Source organism: Rhinopithecus roxellana, unplaced genomic scaffold, assembly GCF_007565055.1.
Source record: "Rhinopithecus roxellana isolate Shanxi Qingling unplaced genomic scaffold, ASM756505v1 contig2925, whole genome shotgun sequence".
NCBI classification, from domain to species: domain Eukaryota; kingdom Metazoa; phylum Chordata; class Mammalia; order Primates; family Cercopithecidae; genus Rhinopithecus; species Rhinopithecus roxellana.
In genome coordinates, this window is record NW_022142287.1 from 37,474 (window position 1) to 52,579 (window position 15,106).

The following is a 15,106-nucleotide window of genomic DNA, read 5'->3' on the forward strand; positions in this document are numbered from 1 at the left end:
CCCAACTCCCTCTCCGCCCACCTTGGGCCTGGAGTTGCCTGGACCAGGGGCTCTCACACTGGCTGCCTGAGGTTTGGGGGCGAGTAGGCTCTCGGACACCTCCATCCATCTCACCCAGTGCCAGGCCATTTATTTGTGAAGTTACTGTGGATATTCTTAAAACAGAAATCTTCTGTGAAGCTCAGAACTTGCGGTCTCTAAGGGACCTGCTCCATCCAGAATCTGCCTGCATGGGAAGGGTCTAGGAACAGTCACGTCACCAGGCAGGGAGGCCCAAGGAGACTACTATAAGCACGGGACATGCCTGAGCTGGCTTAGGAAGGGGGATGGAGAGAGGGCAGATTTGGTGATTTGTGGGGTGGGGCTGAGAGAGGGAGGGGTGGAGGGCTGAGAGAGCCACAGAGGGAAGCCGAACTGAAACCTTCTGCCGCATGGGAGGAGACTGAGGGCCAGGCAGAATCCAAAAGGACTTTATTTTCTGGCACTGGCAGGTACCCCTGAGGCCACAGCCTTTTCCCCAGGGTCCCAGGGCTGCTGGCAGGGGTTGTGGTCCTGCTGAGCAGAGGAGAGATCCCCCAGCCCTGGCCCCCGCTGTCCCTATGATCCTGCACTCTGGGGTGGGAGCTACATATCATCCTTGGACACCAGGCAGTAGAAGTCTGTGCGGGCACTGTAGTTTCGCGAGCCGAGGTCCGAGACGTCCACTTCACTGCTCCGGCCTTCTCCCAGCGAGACCCCACTCGTGTGCGGTGGAGCTGATGGCTCTCCAAAGACAGGCCCCCGGACACCTGGGATGGGGAGACCGATACGCCTGAGGTGGCCACCCACAGCCTTGGCCCAGACCCACTGCCAGGGGCTGCCCCTGCTCATCCCCTGCTGTGATGGCCTGTGAGGCCCAGGAAGTTCCCAGGCAGACCGAGGGCCAAGCACCTCCCGGGCAGAGAGGCTGTGCAGGGGCCCTCGGTGCCAGGAAGAGTCCTCAACACCTGGGGCCCCCTCCAGGCCCTCTGCCCTGTGCCTCTCCCCACTCCGCCCTGTGCTGAGCTGCTCCAGTCGGAGAGTGGGGCTGGGCGGGCATACCTAGGTCTCCCTCAGGGTCCGGGTCCACCTCTGAGTCCAGGGCCCGGCCCTCCGGGACTCGGCCTCGAAGAATCAGCATGGGGTCCTTGTCGTCCTGGAGCTGCGTCTGAGGGTCTCCTTCCACCGGCCTGTAATGCACCTTCCGCGGCAGCGCCAGCTGTAGTTCTTTCCAAAACTCGGAAGAAGGAGTCTGGGGGCCAGGTTGGGGCGGTTTGCAGGTGTGAACACCACGGAAGCCCCTGGCGTTCTGGCCCCCAAGAGCACACCTGCGGCTGCCCGTGGGTTCCACGTCCTGCAACAGCTATTCCGTGGCTCCGGGGCCCTCAAGGGCCGCTCCCCGCATCGGGGTCCCAGGCAGCGGAACCTCCCCCCAGGGCCCATTCAGAAAGGGTCCCCGCCCATCTCTAAACCGCCGCTCGCCCCGGCCCCTCCCACGCCTGCGCCGCACCACGGAGCCGGGCCTCCAGAGCAGCAAGGTCACCAGGTGGCGGTGTTGGCGCAGCAGGCGGAGCGCCGGGTGCGCGGGGTCGCGCCTCTGGCCCTCGAAGGTGATGAAGATGGGTCTGCGGGTGAGCTCCAGCAGCCGGCACAGGCCCTCCCTGCGGGGCGGGACCGTCAGGGGGGTGGGTGCTAAGCTGGGTCCCACCCAACCCCGCGCGGGACCCACCGGAAGCTGTGGCTGCACCAGGCCCGGCTCAGGAAGGCGTCCGAAAGCACCACGATGAGGCGGCGGCAGCGGCTCAGGTTCACCAGGAGGTCGGCGGAGGGCTCTGCGGGAGGGCGGGCGTCGGCGGCGCGGGACGGGGGCGGGGCCCCGATCGGTGGGGCGGAGCTCGGTGGTGGGGGCGGGGCTCGGGTGGGCGGGGAATGGGGCGGAGCTCGGTGGTGGGGGCGGGGCTCCGGGTGGGATGGGGAATGGGGCAGAGCTCGGTGGTGGGGGCGGGGCTTCGGGTGGGATGGGAGTGGGGCGGGGCCTCTGGGGGCGGGGCCCGATTGTGGGGTCGGGACCTCTGGGGTAGGGCCCAGTGGGGCGGGCCCTCCGGGTGGGCGGGGCCCGGGATACCAGCGCGCGGCAGGAGGTCGCGGTCGTCCAGGAAGAGCTTGTAGCCCCGACGCCGCTCCAGCTGCGGCTTCAGGATGAAGTTCACGAACTTGCGGTCCTCTGGGCAGTCGCTGTAGGAGACGTAGGCGTCGTAGAGCTTCCCGTCTGCGGATGGCGGCCAGTCATCCCGGTGGCTCCTGAGGCGTTACTCCAGCCCTCCGGGTCCCCAACACCCCTAACCATCTCCCACGTACACAGAGGCAGACCCGCCCCGGACTTTAACCCCAGCCGGGCCGCACAGAGCCCCCTGGGGCTAACTCCTCCCCTCCCCCACGCCTCCAAAGCCGAGCTCAGCAGCGCAATCTCAGGGAGACGGTGGCGACCCCTCCTCGCGTCCACGCGGGCCCCACGCACCGTTCATCTCCACCTCCCCATACGCGTCCTGGTACCAGAGCAGCACGTTGAGACGGCACTTGATGTAGAGCAGGGCAGCCAGCAGCAGGGCCAGCAGGACCAGGAGGGAGGCCAGCACCGCAGCCACGTGGCTTGTAGGGCCTGCGGATGGGCTGCCTGAGCCGCTGCCCCTCCAGCAGCCCCCAAGCCTCGAGGTCCCTGGGCCTCACTAGGTCTAGGTCCCCTCCTACCCTTCACCTGGGGAACCACCATCACCAGCTCTCTGAAGAGTGACAGAGGAGGAGCTGACGTTCTGGATGGAGCAGGTGAAGGCCCCGTAGACCTCAGCGCTGGTCATGTTTACCCCCAGGACGCTGGACACAAGCACCTCTGACAAGTTGGCCTTGACCCTGGGGATACCAAGCCAGGGTCAGGGTCGGCCGTGGATACCAGTGGACACCCCAGAACCCCACCTGTCTGGGTTCACCCAGGGAGGCTGCAGAATTGGGCCTCCTGGGTGGTTCTTGGGCCTTAAGCCAAGAGAAGTGACCTGAACCCGGAGGGGGTGCAGATTTGTTTCAGAACAGCCATCCCAGTCCTGGGTCTAGGGCCTGGAGGTCCTCTGATCACAGGCTTGGCCAGATGGTCGGCGTTCATTCGGGCCCTAGACTTTGCTGACACCCATAGCCCTGGGCAGTTACAAGGTGTATGTCTACAGGGGCCATGCGGACCCGAGGGTCTGTCCCTGACATCACTGACCCTCTGTCTGGGTCCACAGAGGCACTCTGCTCATGTCATGTCTGGCCAGGGGTTTACAGACCCAGGCATAGGTCAGGGGGACCACTGCCCTTGGCGTGTCTGAGAGGTCACTCTGACCCTGGATATCCGGGCCTCTTACCAGGAGTACTCGTGGAGGCTGTAGTGGTCCCCATTTCCCAATGGAAGCCCATCTTTCAGCCACTGGACTGAAGGCAGGGAGCAGTGGGGCCCAGAGACTACCCAAGCTGTGCAGTTCAGAGCCACTGAGCTGCCCAAGGCAGGCCTCAGCACCTGGTCTTCAGACGGGGAGAGGAAGTCAGGGGCCCTATCACAAACACCTGAAGAGAGAGGACACAGTGGGTCAGCTGTGCTAGGGTGCCTGGCCCTGCCACTTCCACAGTGGTCCGTGGTGCAGGAAGAAATAAGGCCTCTGTGTGGCTTGGCAGTCACATCATGTCTGCCCATGAGTCCATTGGGGACAGGCTTAGCACTTGGCACGTCTTCCTCCAGAAGTGGCCAGGCTTTGTGTGTTCCACCTACCCTGTGCTGAGGGAGCAGAGAGCAGTGGCCAGTCACAGATGAGCTGCCCTAGGCCCACACTCAAGCCCCATCTGGCTGCTTGTCCACTGAGGACGTGAGTCCAGCCCCCCATTTCCCAGATGCACTTGTTGCCCACCCCTGGTGACACCGTGATGCCTGTCTCAGAGGAGGGGCCGGGCACCGTACCCCTCAGCCTGGCCTGCCTCTGCTGGGTGATCTGCAGAGAGTGTAGGCGCCAGTGGGTTTGGGGACCCAGATGCCCAGTGTGCCAGCACCTTCCACCTGGATGGGCAGAGCTGGGAGCCTGGAGCAGCTGGCCTCATTCTTGCCTCAGGGGTCTTGGGGCCCTCTGCTCCTGGCCACAGGCAAGCCCTCCCCACCACCTGAGGCCTGAACTTGTTCATCTTTACATCAGGGTGATGAGCCCTAGCAGGAAGTGAGACTGCCATCTTCTAAGTAGGGTATGGTCTCCTACCAGCTCACATCTGCCACACCCCTGCTGTGGGCCCCAGCAGTGCCCACTCCTAGTATTCCTGGGCTTTACTGACCTCATAAGCCTGGTCTGAGGCAAGAGATGGTACAGGGCTCATCCTCACCACTCGCCCTGGTTTCAGGGCCAAGGGCCCAGGGGGAGGGGTGAGCAGGGGCCTTTGTACCCTGGCATGTATCCAGGCAGAGCGCCTGGGATAAGAGAAGAATGCACAACATGAAGCTAGCCTGAGGGGCAGGCGGTGGGAGTGGGAACTCAAGCCCATCCCTCTCTGACCTGCCTACCTGGCATGGCTCTGAGCCAGGGCCTCCTCGGGGCAGGCTGGGCTCCAGGGTCACCCCTGGCTCCACTGGGCTCCTCGGCCGAGCAGACTGATCCAAGAGCTGGGCAGGACTCCTCTCTGTCCTTGCAGTCAGCTGGACAGGGCACCTGGACGGGTCAGAGGCTGCCGCCATCCCCAGGGAACAAGTCAAACAGGAACAGGATGAGTTAACCAGTAACTGCCGGCCACAGACAGCACTGGCCCTGACCAGATGCCACCTTGAGCAGCCGCATGGATGCTGGCAGAGTTCTCAGAAGCCAGCAGGGTGTCTCTTTGAGCCCCTTACATGTGGCCAGAATGGGCACCACCTCATGCAGCCCAGGGCCACAGGGAGGAGCCATCAAGTCCAGGACCACCTCCACCAGCTCTGGGGCCACCATGACGACCCCAGGGTGCAGTGGACGTACACCAGGGGGGACCCTGTCTCCTGAGATGGCAGTTGGCCTCACTCCTGGCTGTCCCCTTCAATGGAGCTGCCACTGCAGGGGGTGCTGCAGTGCCAGAGACACAGCCTGGCCTTGGGGCAGGGGTGTGAGTGATATGCCCTATACCATGGTTGGGGGGGCCCATCTCTGACCATGTCTGGATGCAGCCAGGGGGTGGGTGCCCAGCTCTGACCCATGTCTGGAGACAGCCAGGGGGTGGGTGCCCAACTCTGGCCACGTCTGGATACAGCCAGGGGGTTGGTACCCAGCTCTGACCCACATCTGAATACAGCCGGGTGGGGGTGCCCAGCTCTGGCCATGTCTGAATGCAGTCAGGGGGTGAGTGCGCAGCTCTGACCCACATCTGGATACAGCCGGTGGGGGGGGGTGCCCAGCTCTGACCCACGTCTGGATACAGTCAGGAGTGCACATGAGCACAGACACCTCGAAACACCTCCAGAAACACCTCGGGAACCCTCAGCGTAGCCTCGCCTGCGGTTGTGAGGCCGGAGGGTGAACGGGGACCAGTGGGGATATAGGTCCCGGGTCCTGTGCTCTTTCCCAGCCTGTAGCAGCAGCCACACACACCTCAAGTCTCCCAAAGCTCCTCAGTGAGGTAGCTGCAGGCAGGAGCCCAGAGCCTCTTCCTTGGCAGCCCAGGGCCCTGGGGGCCTCTCCTCACTGGGTACCACTGACTTATCCAACAGGCACTGACTGTCTACTCCTCTCCCTGCTGCAGGGACACAGTGGAAGTGGGGATGTGGGGATCAAGCCTAAGGTTCTGCACCCCAGCTCCCTCAGGATTCCTCCCCTGCTAAGGCCCCAGAGGTGGTAGCAGGGACAGTCCTCCTAGCCTGCCACCTATTCCCTCTGCATGGATGAAGCACCGTCAGAGGCCCAGGTTTGGCTGTTTGGCAGTTTCCTCCGGAACCAATACGGCATGGGGTGCACTCCCATGGGGGATGGCAAGGGGGTCCCTGAAGAAGCCCTTGCGGTGGAGGACAGTCCAAGGAAAGTCTTTGACCCAGGGGAACCACCCACTGAGGGTCCTTAAAACACACACTTCCCAGGCCACCAACTCCTCACAGCAAGCGAGGGAGGACACACCCCCAGCCCAGCAGAACCCCCGGCATCTCCTGCAGTGCCTCCATGACTGCCCCAAGCTCAGACCTCAAAGTCCTCCCTCCAAAAGCAGCCTCAGAGCCTTCTGGGAGTCAAGGGCAGACTGCCAGGATATGAGCACAGCAAGAAAGTAGGTGCCCTCCCCTGCACCCTCTCCCCTGCCCACCTTCCCCTGCACCCTCTCCTCTGCCTGCGTCCCCCTTCACCTTCTCTTCTCCCCACCCTTCCCTGTACCCTCTCCTCTGCCTACCTTCCCCTGCACCCTCTCCTCTGCCTACCCTCCCCTGCACCCCCTCCCCTGCCCACCTTCCCCTGCACCCTCTCCTCTGCCTGCGTCCCCCTTCACCTTCTCTCCTCCCCACCTTTCCCTGCACCCTCTCCTCTGCCTGCCTCCCCATGCACCTTCTCCTCTGCCTACCCTCCCCTGCACCCCCTCCCCTGCCCACCTTCCCCTGCACCCTCTCCTCTGCCTGCCTCCCCCTGCACCTTCTCTCCTCCCCACCTTTCCCTGTACCCTCTCCCCTGCCCACCTTCCCCTGCACCCTCTCCTCTGCCTGCCTCCCTCTGCACCTTCTCTCCTCCCCACCTTTCCCTGTATCCTCTCCTCTGCCTGCCTTCCCCTGCACCCTCTCCCCTGCACCCTCTCCTCTGCCTGCCTCCCCCTGCACCTTCTCTCCTCCCCACCTTTCCCTGTATCCTCTCCTCTGCCTACCTTCCCCTGCACCCTCTCTTCTGCCTACCCTCCCCTGCACCCCCTCCCCTGCCCACCTTCCCTGCACCCTCTCCTCTGCCTGCCTCCCCATGCACCTTCTCTCCTCCCCACCTTTCCCTGTACCCTCTCCCCTGCCCACCTTCCCCTGCACCCTCTCCTCTGCCTGCCTCCCTCTGCACCTTCTCTCCTCCCCACCTTTCCCTGTATCCTCTCCTCTGCCTGCCTTCCCCTGCACCCTCTCCCCTGCACCCTCTCCTCTGCCTGCCTCCCCCTGCACCTTCTCTCCTCCCCACCTTTCCCTGTATCCTCTCCTCTGCCTACCTTCCCCTGCACCCTCTCCTCTGCCTACCTTCCCCTGCACCCTCTCCCCTCCCCACCTTTCCCTACACCCTCTCCCCTCCCCACCTTTCCCTGCACCCTCTCCTCTGTACACCTTCCCCTGCACCCTCTCCTCTGCCTACCTTCCCCTGCACCCTCTCCTCTGCCTACCTTCCCCTACACCCTCTCCCCTCCCCACCTTTCCCTGCACCCTCTCCTCTGCACACCTTCCCCTGCACCCTCTCCTCTGCCTACCTTCTCCTGCACCTTCCCCTGCACACCTTTCCTTGCACCCCCTCCCCTCCCTACCTTCCCCTGCACCCACTCCTCTGCCTCCCCTCCCCTGCACACATCACATACACACAGCCCTCTGCCCAAGCACACCTGCACTGAGCTTCAGTCTCAGCCCGTGTGCACGCTTGCACCTCCTACACAGCACACTTCCTACCACACACACCTCCCATTACCACTGCACACAACTTAGGCTGCAGACCTCTCACACACCTTCTGAGTATATACAACACCCATTGCAATGCTTGTCACAGAGCCCAGGACCACAAGCACCCCACAGCATACACACTGCACCTCACACCCACCCTTGGCCGCTGATGCCCCACTCACAGCCTCCTGCTCTCCCTCACTCTCTCTCACACACATACGCACATGCATGCATGGGTCCTGTGCACCGCGGGCCTCCTCTCAGCCAGGCCCTGACACAGACTCACTCAGAGCAGCAGGGAAGGTACAGAGTCACCTGGTTCCCGTTCTTTCCTCCGGGGGGCAAATGTTGGTCATTGATGTGCCTTTGGGAGCAAACTCTCCCCTCCACTGGGTCCCAGGGAGTGTCCACAGCACCAAGGCTGCTCTGGGTGCATCACCAAGTGCGGTGGGGACCTGGCTTGTGTTTATGTGTATTTTAATCAGAACTTTCCCTGTAGCTTCCTGGCCTTGCAGTCACATCCTCTCCTAAACCTAAACCCCACCCAGGCACCCACCCCTTCCCTAGGCGGGCGGGAGGACGGGCAGTTGGTGGTTCTCACCCCGCCTGCCCCGGCTCTTCCTGTAGCTCTGAGTCAAGCGGCTCCTTCCTCTGGGGCCCGCCCCAACCCACCCAGGCACAGCACTTTCCTCTGTGCTGTGTGTGTGTCTGTGTCTGTGTGTTGTGTGTGTTTGTGTGTGGTGTGTGTGGGGGGGGTGTGTTGTGTGGTGTGTGTGTGTTGTGTGTGTGGTGTGTGGGTGTGTGTGTGGTGTGTGTGTGTGTTGTGGGGTGGGGGGGTGCCCAAAGGGGCAAGTTCCAGGGGTAATGGGTGGGGGGTCTTCCAGCCAGAAAACCCCAGCCAGGGCCATCCTGCGCACACACAAGGAGGACTGGGAACTGTGCAGCAAGCCTCCCAGATGCCACTAGGACTCATACTCAGGAGCCAAGGGGCCAGCCGGTTTGCTCTCTGGTGTGTCTCTGACCTCTGACCCCGGGGAACAGGGGCCTTCAGAAACTCCCAGTCAACAATGGGGCTTTGGCAGAGCTCTTCAGCCCTCTCCTGGTCCCTCTTCCAGGCATGGCCCCCCCATGGGTGAGCAGTTGCAAGGGGCTATGGCATCTTGTGGACCTTCCCTTCAGGCTGGGGTGGGAGGGCAGCACCCCCTTTTCCAGATAAGGAGCAAACACAGGTGGCTGAGGATCCTGGCTCAAAGCAGGTGAGGGGCAGACGGCATCTCCTGTTGTCACCACACTGACACCCCCCAGGTTGACCTGGGACTCGGGACCCAGTGACCAGTGCCTCGTACTGCCCACAGAATCAGACAAGGGTCTCCTTTGGCCCCTGACCCTGCCCTCAGCCACATGGGGGCAGGGCTTCATCATGAAGGGGCTGCCCTCCAGCCTCCTGGCCCTGGCTAAGCAGCCTCACAGCAGTAGGCTTTCTCCACCTACTTACCTAACTGAGTCCCAGCCCTGCTAGGACCCTCCTGTGACCGGGCCACTCAGCCTTGGGTGATGGTGGGCCTTGGGCTCAGGATCGTAAAGAGCTGGAGGGGACAACATCCCTTCCCCCACAGAGCCTGGTACCAGCCCCTCCTTGAAGTGGGCCCTTGGAAGCCCCTCAAGAAGATTCTCCCCACACTGCAGGTCAGGAAGCAGGCACAGCAGAGCCCAGGGCACCCAGCAGGAAGCGGGGAGCAGGGCCTCCAGCATAGGCCCCGGGGTCAGGCCGCCAACTCTGAAGCCCGGGCTGGGCGGCGTGCTCTGTGCACCCGGTCTCCGCGTCACCATCTCTCAGGGCTGGCTTGAGGTGACTGGGCACCTCCTCCTTCCCTCTCTCTGCTAAAGGTCCTCCACCCCCGAGCCCCCAAGTCCACCGTCCAGGGTGAGCATGAGAACCCACAAAGTCTCCGAACCTCGCCCGCACAGCTCTTTCGAGGCGCCCAGAATCTCAGTCCAAGCCTGGCCCTGGTCGCCTCGCACTGCCCACCGCACTCTGCTGGGCACCCTGAGGTCCTTAGAAAGCGCCAGCTCCTCCCGCCCTCAGACCCAGCCAGCGCCCTCGGTGCGCGGCCGGTGCTCAGCACCCAGCAGCCTGCGAGCGACTCCCGCTCAGCTCGGACGCGCCGCCCCTCCGCTCCCCGCGCACGCTGGGCCCCCCGCGCCGGTCCTGAAGCAGGAACGTGGGCAACAGGCCGAGGGGCTCCGTTTCGCTCCCCTACCTCGTGCCCACATGCGCCCTGGGCACCCTCCAGGTGCGGAGGGCGGAGGACAGGGACGCGCGTGGGGGGCGGGCATGGGGGTGCGGATCGGGGCGCTCGGCCCGGGCAGAGGCGCGCGGATGGCGGAAGCTCCACCCGGCGCCCGGCGAGCTCGGGCCCCAGCCTGACTCTTGGTCCGCCCTCGGCGCCTCAGGAAGCCTCGAGCTGGGATCCAGGCTTGGGGGACCGTGGTGGGATCCCCGCGAGCCTCGGCGCTCCTCGCCACGCTCTGTTCTGCGCCGAGGGTCACCAAAAAGCCGCTGACCACGTCCGGCGAGAAAAGGAGGCGGCCCCCGCCCCCTTCGCCCACTTTCCTCCCTTCCCCCAGGCCTGGAAAGGGCCAGGACGCGGGCGAGCTCGGGCTTCCGGGCCACGCGGGAACCTCCCGGGCTCCGAGCCACTTCCTGAGAGACCGCGCCCAGGGACCAGCAGCGCCCCGGGCCCCCGATTCCAGGCCTGCAGCGGCTCTGGGAGGACAGCGACCTCCACTCACTTTCGCGGGTCTGATCGCGACCGCCACTCACCTGCTGCCAGGACCTGGGGCTCGCGCGGGGCGGGGGCGGGGGCAGCTCACCTGAGCCAGGTGCGCAGCGGCAACAGCCCCGGCGGCGGCAGCAGGTGCGGCCCCGCCCCGCAGTCAGGGCGGGGGCGGACCCCAGCGTCCCGCTCTGCGCCCGAGGCTGGCGCTGGAGGCTGCGCTGCTGCCCGGAGCCGCTGCCAGCGGCCAAACCCGCCCAGCCAGCCTGCAGAGCCCCGGAGCCCCAGAGCCTTGGGGACTCTTTGGAGCGTCCACCGCCCTCAGGGTTCTGTGCGCCCGCCCCTACCTCTTCCCTTCCTCCAGGAAGCTTGTCTTGACCCCCACTACACCCCCAAGTGACCCCGATGTCTTCTCTTGCTACTCTCAACACCCCCAGGTGCAGGGAGGAGAGAACTCCCACAGGCGCCCTCCCTTGGAAGCCCATGGAAAACCGGAGAAGGGACAGGGGGCCTGCGGCAGCCTCACCTGGTTCCAACCTTCCACACTCTGGGTCTCAGTTTCCCATCTAGCCCTGAGAGCAGATATAATCCACCCGGGACCCAGCCAGGCCAGGAAGCAAGACAGACAGGTTTAATTTTATTACAGAAACTGCTGCTGGCTGAAGGGAACAGGCCAGCGAGGTGGGCTCAGGCTACCCCCAACAGCCAGGATGGGGGCATGGCCGATCTGGCGCCCAGAAGGTCAGAGGGAGGCCCAGGAAACTTGCGCAAGTTTTCCTGCCTTGTGGCTGCCTGAGGAGCCCCCACTCCCAGTTCTGTGGGTGCCCGGGGTCACCCAGAGTTCAAGTCAGGTCTGTGCCAAGCCTGAGAGCCCCCCACAAAGACGAGCAGGCGGAACAGGCGGGCGGCGCCCAGAATGCCCTGAACATACAGGGGACTCCTGCGGCCCCCCATGGGCATGGCCTTTTTACAGCACCCCTCAACACGCATAGCGGTGGGCTGGTGGGAGGTGCTGGTGGTGGCAACCGTCTCAGCTCCTGGTGGCCTCTAGACGGGCTCTGGCCCTACACATCTGTGCTCCTGGCACTGAAGATGGAGGCTGGGTTGGGATGGGTGGGCATCGGGGGCCGAGAGCCTGCCCCCACCCCGCCCAGCCTCTGCCTTCCATGCCACATCTTCTCACGCAGCCTCTGGTACTTCACCTCCAGAACCTTGTTCTTCACTGACTGAGGGACGTCGGGCACGAACCAGGCGGCAATGAGCTTGATGCACAAAGCCACATGCTAGGGGCAGCACGGAGAGGTCCAGCAGAATCAGGGCCAGCAGGCATTTGGGGGTTCCAGGCCGGGGAGAAGGGCTGGAGAGAGAACTGCCCAAACCCACTCCAAGGCCTCTCCCGGTTCTGGCTCACCTCAAAGAGGATGACGAAGGCCAGGCGGATAGCCAGGAGGAACCAGAACTGCTCGGAGAAGTTGTAATCGGGGGGATTGCGGTAGTCCCTGTATCTGGGTAAGGAAGTACCTGAGGTCAGGGGTCAGGAGTTCAGAGGGCATTCTTGGGGGATGGGGAGTTCCAAACCTGCACAGAGTCACGTTTTCTGAGCCCTCAATCCTATCCGGGTCCTGGAAGTCCTTGGTGTGGAAGACCGACAGGCTGTGGTTGACGTAGCCCTTGAGGCAGCTGGGGAGAGGGGGAGAAGAGTGTGGGGTGGGGTGTCTTCCAGGGCGGCCCCTTCAGGCCCCAGGGTGCTTCTAGCTTGTGTTATGGAGCAAACAGTGAGGTGGGGGCCACACCACAGACTGCCTCCAGTGGGATGGGGCTCCCAGGCCAAGCACATCTTCACATCCAGGGGCTTGGGGGTGCTGTGGGGACTCTGGACATCACCAGCCACTTTCCCTGCCAGGGACTGACCCTGGGGACCCAGTCTGGTTTGGTGGTTCCTCCAGGTCAGAGAGCTGGATAAATCAGAAGAGGACACGCAGAACCTCACATCGGGAGGGAGCCGTTCTGGCAGGGCCTGCCCAGGAGGCAGCAAGGTCTGGGAACTTCACCCTCAACTGCAGTCCTGGCCAGTTATCCCTGACCTCCAGCGCAGGGCCTGCAGTCAGTGGGCACAGGGCAGGGGCCACCCCCAGGACCCAGCCTCATTAAAGCCCCAGGGGGTATTGACAGATGCAGCCATTCCCAGGAGGGACAGTCTGGGTTTCCCCAGGGCTTGGCTGTCGTGGGGCCAGTTTCTCCTTGGGGTCTCCAGACACTGTGAGGCCTTACTCGACGGTAGAGTTGGCTTCTTTCAGGCATGGGCTGTAGCGGTACTTGTAGACCACTCGGGGGATGAACTCAGATGTGAAGGCAATGATCATCCCGTTGGCAATGACCGCCAGCACACCAATGGTCCTCCAGCACCTGCAGCCAGGTCCCTGCACCAGAGCAGTGGACAAGCAGTCTGACTTGTCTCCCTCGGCTGGTTCTGCCCCCCACCCCCGGCCAACGAGGGGCCTGCCATGTCTCTGTGCATGGTGTCCCATTGCAGCCCTAGGGCCACAGTATTCATGAGGAAGTCCCCAGCCACGGCAGAGCATGGCCTCAGCGCTCCTGCATCCCTCACCCTGATGTGGACAGGGAGAGACCCAGGACCCTCATCCTTCCATTCTCCTGAACTTCTCCCCCAAGCCACTCCACCTCGTGGGTTCCCACCCCAGGGTAAGACCTTGTAACCTGGGCCCCAAGACTGGGGGCCTCCCTAACACCTCTCTCCCTTTCCCCACATCCAGCGCCCCAGCCCTGTGGCTCCCCTGCTGCCTGTCCGTCTCAGCGTGGCCAGAATTGGGACAGATGCTGGCTGCTCTGTTTCCTGCCCTAGCCACTGGCAGAACCTGGGTCCCGCTTGGGGACGTCAAAGCCCCTCCGTGAGATCCTGAAGGTTTGTGAGAGGGGCCTACAAAGCGCCCCGCCCCGCCCACTCGGGACCCTCCCCCCAGGCTCAACCTGCATCCCAGGCCAAGGCCGTTGGAGGATGGGCTGGGGGACTGTGTGCGGTGTGAGATCACAGAGATTATTTCCAGCTGAGCCGGCGTGGCCAGCGGGAAGCCCACAGGCCTGAGGCCGCCCGGTTCCACCCATCCTGCACCCGCGGGGCCTGACCGATGTCCTTGGCCTTGCGCGGCACCAGGCGCCGCTGCAGCCAGACCATCTTGATGGCGTCGAGGCGGATCTCCACGAGGTTGCTGAAGAGCGCGAGCAGCGGCGCCAGCGGGAAGGCGGCCACGAAGATGGTGGTGAAGCCGTACTGGATCACTGCGGGGTGGGGGTCAGGCTCGCCGGCGCCCCACGCTCATGGCCGTGGACCCCCCGCCCCGCATTAGTCCTCCGCGAACCCCCGCCCCGCAGCGCCCCACGCACTCATCTCCATGAAAACTCGTCGAACAGGGCTGAAGATGTTGACAGAGTTCAGAAGGTGTTGCGCCGCCAGTCCCTGAGCTCGGGGTCCCGGGGCAGGTGCCGGGCCTCGGAGGCCCGCAGAGAGCGGAACTTGTGGGTCACCCACCTGCGGGGAGAGCTGCGTGGCGGGGAGGGCACAGGGGCGGAGGGGCCTGGGCTCCCGGGGCTGGGCGGGGTTGGCACTCACGGGACCAGGTACCTCCCCGCACGTTGCTGAGTGTCTGCTTCGGCCCATGATGATGGCCATCTGCACGAACAGGTCCATCATGCAGCCGCTGGCGTGGCACTGCGGGGCCAGAGAGGAGGGGTCAGGGAGGGGTCCTGGGGGAGGGTCGGGGGGCAGGTCCACCATGCAGCTGCTGACGTGGGGCTGTGGGGCCAGACGGGGGAGGGGATCAGGGAGGGGTCCTGGGGGACGGTCAGGGGAGCAGTGGCTCAGGGACAGGGCCTGAAGCCTGGGGGTGACTGACCTCTTCCAGCTTCCACAAGCCTGCCAGGCGCGTGGACTTCCCAGGGTGGCCGTTGATCCTGGGGGGGAAGGGGAGGTCTGGGGCACTGCAGGCCTGCCTCTGACAGGGTGGGTGCAGCAGGACAGAAGCAGGGAGGAAAGAACAGGCAGGGCAGGCCCTGCAGGTGAGCGGGGCACAAGTGCTCACATCCAGGCGAACCACACCCACACGTGGACGCGACACACACACACACACAGGAGGCCACAGGCTCCCAAACTGCACCTGCACGTGGGCACGCACACACACACACAGGCGAGGCCACAGGCTCCCAGACGAACCGCACCCGCATGTGGGCGCGCACGCACACACACATACACACACACAGGCGAGGCCACAGGCTCTGACACGTGCTCCAGACAGTATCTGTTACAGGTGGCCTCAGTTTCTCCCCATGGAAACGGCACATTGGGTTGTTTTGTGTTTAAAATCACTTGCTTTCCATAATATGAGAAATATATGAACTATCTCAAACCAAAAGTCAGACTCATAGTCAGTGGTGAAATCCGAAAGCATTCCTATTGTAGCTCACGACACCTGGTATTTAACACGGTTCTGGAATTCCTTGCAAATCAGCAAGAGAAATATAAAGTATAAATAGTATACATTTGCAAAGGAAATAATGGCTCTTTTTAGAAAACATGATTATTACCTGGAAAATCAAAATAAAACAACTGAAAGGCTGGGTGGATAAATCAATTGGTGCTCAGGTGGATACAAAGTGAGCATCCAGCAGAACT

General features: G+C 63.4%; 1 protein-coding gene and 1 pseudogene across 4 annotated transcripts; both read right to left on the minus strand.

The window, feature by feature from the left end:
* Window positions 1-454: 454 nt before the first annotated feature.
* Window positions 455-10,594, minus strand: LOC104655011 (single Ig IL-1-related receptor). Of its 4 annotated transcripts, none has more exons than XM_010354543.2 (10): window positions 10,467-10,594; window positions 4,589-4,749; window positions 3,414-3,612; window positions 2,792-2,925; window positions 2,537-2,677; window positions 2,144-2,287; window positions 1,748-1,850; window positions 1,529-1,679; window positions 1,081-1,270; window positions 455-788 (listed from the first exon to the last, which is right to left on the minus strand). In XM_010354543.2, exons 2-10 carry the CDS (start codon window positions 4,593-4,595, stop codon window positions 625-627), a joined length of 1,233 nt encoding a protein of 410 aa, XP_010352845.1. In that variant the 5' UTR covers window positions 4,596-4,749; window positions 10,467-10,594; the 3' UTR covers window positions 455-624. The 4 variants fall into 4 exon arrangements, with proteins under 4 accessions (XP_010352845.1, XP_010352726.1, XP_010352782.1 ...); XM_010354424.2 differs by lacking the exon at window positions 10,467-10,594 and adding an exon at window positions 7,958-8,271 and having other exon boundaries at window positions 2,774-2,925; XM_010354480.2 differs by lacking the exon at window positions 10,467-10,594 and adding an exon at window positions 7,958-8,267.
* Window positions 10,595-11,465: 871 nt separating this feature from the next.
* On the minus strand, window positions 11,466-14,388 carry LOC115895832 (annotated as a pseudogene).
* Window positions 14,389-15,106: the final 718 nt, after the last annotated feature.

Coding starts and splice junctions, on each gene's coding strand:
- LOC104655011 (XM_010354424.2), bottom strand. Junction 1,680..1,747: donor TGGTGCAGCCACAGCTTCCG/GTGGGTCCCGCG, acceptor CCCGCCCCGCAG/GGAGGGCCTGTGCCGGCTGC. Junction 1,271..1,528: donor TCTGGAGGCCCGGCTCCGTG/GTGCGGCGCAGG, acceptor CCTGGCCCCCAG/ACTCCTTCTTCCGAGTTTTG.